Genomic DNA, 6,085 nt, shown 5'->3' with positions numbered 1-6,085 from the left:
CAGGCCTTGGGAGTGCAGGCCTCCAAGAGGCCCAGCTCAAGGGGGATTTTGCAAGTCCCTGGAGATTCAGAGGGGAGGAGGGTCAGGGTCCCCTCTGATAGTTGCAGCCACAGAAAATTTCCTCCAACATGGAGGAAGCGGGAGTTCTCCTTTCACAATGCGAGTATCAGAATTTGCTCACCAATGACTAAGAGTGTTCGAGGCTTGTGGGTGTAGCAACACTTAAATATCAGACCTTGGGGTCTTCCGGCCACCGTAGACACCTGGCCCGGGACACAGAGAACAGGAGCATGGCCAACCTACAGACTGCGCTCCTGGCTGCCCTGATCCTTCTGGCGATGGCACTTCAAACAACTGAGGCGGGTGAGGCTGGGGAGAGGGTGGGCTTCCTGTGGAAGCCATGGTGGTACCCTGGGGCATCCTTCTCATGGAGTGGAAAGCACACTGGAGCAAGAGCAGATACCCCAGTGTGCCGCTGGCTCTTGAGCTAGTCTCTTTGTTAACATCCGTACACATCTGTTAAATGGGTAGTCTTGAACGCTTAAGTCTAAGGGCCGGTGAGGGTTGTGGCAGGCATGGCCCAGGGTCCTCTACTACAGAGAACTGGAGCGCAGGGCTCTTGGGGTGTGGAGAAGCAGCGGCAGCTGGAGCGGGGGACAGGAGCTGAGACAAGGGATATGCTTTGGCTGACCCTGCCCTGCCACCACCCCGTTTTTGCTCTAGAGCAGGCCCTCAAGGCTGGGCTCCTCCCTCATCTTCTCCATGACAATGTAAACATTCCTGCCCAGTGGATCGGGGTCGGAGAAGGAGTGCTGGACGGGGGTGGGTAGGGCAGCTGGGAGGAACAATTGCTCGGTGGTGATTCGGGTTCCTGAGGGTTTCCCTGCACTGAAAGCCCCACAGAGGCGGTGCTATTATTACCCCCTTGGTCAGAGGGAGAAATTGGGCCTTCCCCCAAGTGGCCTGGTGGGACTCGAACCCCAGTCCTTGTGACTGGGCTGGGCCTCAGTCCTGACTCTCCAGAGTTGTGCTGTGTGACTCGGGGCAAGTCCTCCCCCGCCCTGGACTTCAGCCTCGCCATTTGCTCCGTGAAGGGGGTTCAAGTGGGTGGAGCTGAAGCAGACGTCTGAAGCACCTGGGATCCCGTTGGCGTGACCATCCTATTTGGCAGGGCGGGGGCTGGGAGCTGAGCATTTCTGAGCCGCTCCCAGGTGATGTGATGGTGCCGGTGCGTGGTCTCATTGAAGAGCAAGGTTCTAGGGCTCCTCCCTGTTCAGCATCTCTGGGGCCCATCTGGAAGCATAGGGCATCACGGATACCCAGTTATTCTGAATGTCTCACCTTTGACCAGAATGATCCAGAGTAATGACATTGGTTTCTCAGGAGCCCCAAATCCTCTGACACCAACCTTCCACAGAAAAAGCTGTGTCAGAGGGTGGGGTTCTGTGTCCAGCCTCTGAGCACCTTTCGCCCCCAGGCCCTTACGGAGCCGATGTGGAGGACAGCGTCTGCTGCCGGGACCACATCCGTTACCCCGTGCCCCTGAGGTTGGTGAAGGGTTACTTCTGGACTTCGAACTCCTGCCGGAGGCCTGGCTTGATGTAAGTGGGGTGCTGGGGCGGCAGGGCCTTGGAGAGCCTGCTAGGTGTGGCCCCAGGTGCGGGTGGGCGGGGAATGCAGTGGACGGCCTCCCTGCAGTAGAGGGCACAGCCCAGGCTTGAGTGTACTGAGAAAGAATGGCATGTGATCGAGAAATGTTATGGGGTGCTATTCTATGCCGGGCAGCCTGCCGAGTTCTGAGGATGCCGAGCGGAATGAACAGATACGCCCCTGTGGGCATGGTGGTGTAGGCAATCTGGAGCCACCGGACAGGGGCACAGAACCTGTGACAAAGATGCCCCTATCAGAAGCATCTTGGGTCCTCCCCAAGGTTCTGGGAGTTGCCTGATGCAGCCGTTCTTTCCAGAAGAGTATTAAGGGCTCACACATACAGAGTATTCAATCTGGGTCAGGTCCTGTTCTGGGGTCACTGCACCGAGTCCCCTGACCCTCACAATGACTCTGCAGGAGGCTCGGTTGTGCCCATTTTATAGATGGAGAAACAGGCTCAGGGAGGGGAAGTGACGCGCTCAGCGTGGCCCAGGCTGGAAGTGGGACCCCTTCTTTCCCTCAGTTTCTTTGCCTCCTCTCCTTCGTCACCTGTGCTTTCCAGGGCAGCCTCACCAGTTGCTGCTCTGGCTTCTCCAAGCCTGCTGCCAAGCCACACACTGGGGCGGGGGGAGTTGGGCTTGGGAACTCATGACATCTCACGACATTTTGGGGCTCTGTCATCGTTTCCTCCTCCTCCCCTCCCTCCTTACTCATCGTCATCCCTCAGAGGGGTCTGCGGGTGAACACCAAAGAAGGCTGAAGCAGGAAACCCTCCCAGGGCTCTTGTCACTTCAACTCTGAGCCTCACCTACCCCATCACGATCCCCAAATGAGCACCTCTATTTATTTATCAAATGTATGGAGAGTGCTGGCTAAGTGCTAGGCACTATTATAAACCCTTTATAAATTGTAACTCATTTAATTCTTGAAACAATATTATGTAGTAGGTACTGCTGCGACCCCCTTTTTACAGGTAAGAACCGGGCACAGAAAGGTTATGCGGCCTCTTGAGCATCGCAGGGCACAGGAACCGTAGGTGGAGAGTGCAGTGCCCGGCAGGCACTTGGTGCTCAATAAACACAGCACACATGTGATCACTGGGGTTGGAGCTGGAAGGGATTCTAGAAAGAATGTGTCTTGACAAATGGGGAGATCGGGGGCTGAGCCTTGCCCAGTGTCGTACAGCAGACAGGGCAGGCTACCCACAAGGCCAAGGTCAATGCTGCACACTTCTTTTTCTTTCTGTTCATTGGTGGTCTGTGCGGTGGGGCTGGTCAGGGAAGTTAAGGGCAGCTAGAAGCTCCTGGTCCCAGGACAGATTCTTTCTTGAACAGCAGGAAGGGAGCCCCAGGCTGGAAGATGTCCTACCAACAAGGGTGGAGGCAGAGTACCCCAAGGGGCCCAGCGTGGCGTTTGCCACAGTTTGGGTGAGGGCGGGAGCCTTTACCCACAATTGCTGTGTGGTGTTGGGCTAGCGTGCACCCCTCTGTGCTTTGGGCCTCTCAGAGAGGCCTGGGTGGGACACTCTGCAAGGACACTGGCCCCTGAGAGTCCAGTTCACAGCGAGCACAGTGAATCCACTCTCGCCAGCTCTGGCACTCAGGCAAGTGGCTTTGCCTTACATCCCTCGGCTATGAAACGGAGAGAATAATCAGACTTCATAGGAATGCTGTGAGGATTCATTAAGAACATTAGTGTTCAGGGTTCAGGCCAACTCCTGGCAGAGTTATACAGTACACCCTGCTCTCTCTGCACTCCAGTTTATATCAACACACCAAATGTCATCAAAACCCTATGAGGCTGGACCATGATTCTCACCCCCATTTTACATATGTGGAAAGGGAGACTCGGAGAAGTCAAAGGACCTGCTAATAAGTGGCAAGGCCAAGCAAGGTTTTAGCCCAGATAAGCTGGCTCCAAAGTTCATGCTCTTGGCCACTACCCAGTACTCTCTCCCCAAGGCCACGTCAGCAATGGTCATTAGACTCTGGCGCCACTTTGCTCCCTGGCCAGACCTCGCATTCAAGGCTGAGGCTGAGGGGCTAAGTGTCTGGGAGGTTCTCTTACCCATCTCCCCCTCTCCTCCCTAAGAAATATGTTTGCATACAGCAGGTGGCCCATAAATGCTAAGCCACTGGATAGAGAAGGCATCTGTACATACAGTAGGTGACTCATAAAGGCCAAGCTTTCTGGGCAGGATGTGGCACCCTCCCTGCATGCTACTGCTGTCTCATGGTCTCCCCCACATCTCCCCCTTCCAGCTTGCTAACCACCAAGGGCCGGCAGATCTGCGCCCATCCCGAATCGCAGTGGGTGAAGAGGATTCTCCAGAGGCTGGTCATTTGAGGAAGGGTCCTGCCCCGATGACCGTGGCCTTGGCTCCTCCAGAAAGGCTCATGGATCCCTACCTTCCCGCCATTACAGCTGCTCCCTAGCCAGAGACTCTGTGCTCCCCGATCTCCAGCCCTGCCGCTGTCATCCTTCATGCCACAGCTGTCACTTTCATCTCCCCTCTTCCTCCTCTAACATCCTCTGTCCCCCTGTAGCCAGAGGGTCCAAAGCTCTGGTCAGTCACTCCCCTGCTCCAAGCCCTTCCATGGCTCCCCACTGCCCGAGGCTTGGGTCAGAGCTCCCGAGCCTGGCTCCCCGCTGCCTCCCCTCTACCTCCTGACCCAGTACCCTCTCAGTCTCCAGCCCCGCCTCATTTCCCAGCATGCACATCGAACTCCAGCTCCCTGTCCTCCAAACCCGTGCCATACATCTCTAGGTTTGGGTCCTCGCCTGTGTGCTCCTGATACCCACAGTGCCTCCCCAACACCAGCACGTGTCTGACCACCAGCCCTCCAAGGCATTGCTCAGCCTAAGTAGCCAGGAATCGAAGTTTATTTTTATTATATTTTCCTTTTATGCTTAAGGTTGGCAGAGTCAATGTCTGTTACTCTCTGCCAAAGAGTCCTAAGAGACACACTATTTCTAAGTAATTGAGTTTTGGTTTGTAGACTTCCGCTGACCCTCTGCCCCTTCTTAAGAGCCCTGGTTACAGTCTGCCCAGAACTTCTGGGACTTGAGAGCTTGTCCTCCAACCTCCCTGGCTGGACCAAGATCCACACCTGAGCCACTTCTGTCTCCTGGCCTCCAGGACAGAGCCCAGGGCCTGGCCCAGAATCCGGGCCCAGTGAGTGGCTGCAGACAGAACCCATAAAAGCAGTGTCCCTCTCCCACCCCCCAAAGCCCTCACACATCAATACTGAGACTCCAGGCCATCCAGGAAGGAGCCAGCGGGGGCAATGGTGGAGCCTCTGCCCTGCTCACATTCACCTCTCCCCCATTTCACTGTGTATTGGGTCTCTTCACGCTTCTTCCTTCCCTCGGGTTTTTACCGCTCCTATAACCTCTCAAACCCAGGCCTGACCTTTTCAGAGTTCCCCACTTTCCCTTCCTCTTTCTCCACATAGCTGGTCACTAAATTTATGCTATGGTGTGAATGACTACCCTTGGCTCGGTATTACAAACTCTATTATATTTGTATATGAGAAGGCAGAAAATGCTTAAGAGGTTTAGGAGGCCATATGGATGGTTGGGAGAGTTTTAGGAATTATGTGGAAAAAGAACAAGGCAGAGCTCTCCTGGCCCCGGGAGAAGTACCCCGGGTATAGTTAAGTGAAAAAGCCTTGGGTGGAGGTCATTCTCAGGTGGCTGAGGCCAGGCTAAGGCCTGGGACTTGAGACTTAATTGCCCCTCCATGGGGACAGTAGGTTGCCCAGGTAAAGGAAATAAGTTTTACACGTCCTGATTCCTTTCCAAGGGAGCCTGATGCCACTCAGTGGGGTGGCTGTCACTCTGTGACCCCGAGGAGACCATCTCCCCTCCCCGAGCCTCACCTCTGAATGGGAACACCCATTTTGCTGAGCTGCTGGGGACTCAGGTCCAAGACATGGGCAGTGGCTTTGGCCATGAAACTCAGTGCCTTCTAGGGCTGGTGTCCCCCCTGTAGTCTCGCCCACCTGCCCACCACGGGCACCGGAAATGCTAGCCTGCATGCTGCCCCTCCACAGAGCCCACGAATGTCCTGGGATCCCCCCCTCCCTTCCTGTCCTACCCCTGGCTCTCTGACCTCTTAGAAATAAATCCTCAACAACAGTGTCTGCTTGTTCCTTGCCATTTGCTATCCCTGGGAGGAGGGGGAGGAGGCACCTGGTGGAAAGCCCTTAACATTGACATGTGAGCTGGCTTGCCCAAGGGAAGGCACCCTGGGAGGGGGTGGGGAGCCAGGACCAGACAGACCTGGAACGTAACTGTTCAGGTGTCAAGAGGGAAGCCTACGCAGTGGTCCACCAGGCCTGGCCCACCCTGGACCCGCTGGTCAGGAGGGTCTGATGAAGGCCTCCACTCAGTCCCCAGGCCTGGAGCTCTGGGGCACATTCCTTCATTCAGT

At 55.7% G+C, this 6,085-nt stretch overlaps 1 protein-coding gene across 1 annotated transcript; it reads left to right on the top strand.

The window, feature by feature from the left end:
- Positions 1-290: 290 nt before the first annotated feature.
- Positions 291-5,793, top strand: CCL22 (C-C motif chemokine ligand 22). Its single transcript, XM_037041648.1, has 3 exons — positions 291-363; positions 1,478-1,601; positions 3,912-5,793. Exons 1-3 carry the CDS (start codon positions 291-293, stop codon positions 3,994-3,996), a joined length of 282 nt encoding a protein of 93 aa, XP_036897543.1. The 3' UTR covers positions 3,997-5,793.
- Positions 5,794-6,085: the final 292 nt, after the last annotated feature.

Source organism: Sturnira hondurensis, unplaced genomic scaffold (assembly GCF_014824575.4).
Source record: "Sturnira hondurensis isolate 20B ecotype Veracruz unplaced genomic scaffold, ASM1482457v3 Scaffold0003090, whole genome shotgun sequence".
Classification (NCBI taxonomy): domain Eukaryota; kingdom Metazoa; phylum Chordata; class Mammalia; order Chiroptera; family Phyllostomidae; genus Sturnira; species Sturnira hondurensis.
This window is presented reverse-complemented; position numbering and strand designations above follow the sequence as displayed.

Excerpts from the sequence above, each read along its gene's own strand:
- CCL22 (XM_037041648.1), top strand. The coding sequence starts at position 291 with ATGGCCAACCTACAGACTGCGCTCCTGGCTGCCCTGATCCTTCTGGCG. Across the intron at positions 364-1,477 it reads ACTTCAAACAACTGAGGCGG|GCCCTTACGGAGCCGATGTG; the intron begins GTGAGGCTGGGG and ends TTTCGCCCCCAG. Across the intron at positions 1,602-3,911 it reads TGCCGGAGGCCTGGCTTGAT|CTTGCTAACCACCAAGGGCC; the intron begins GTAAGTGGGGTG and ends TCCCCCTTCCAG.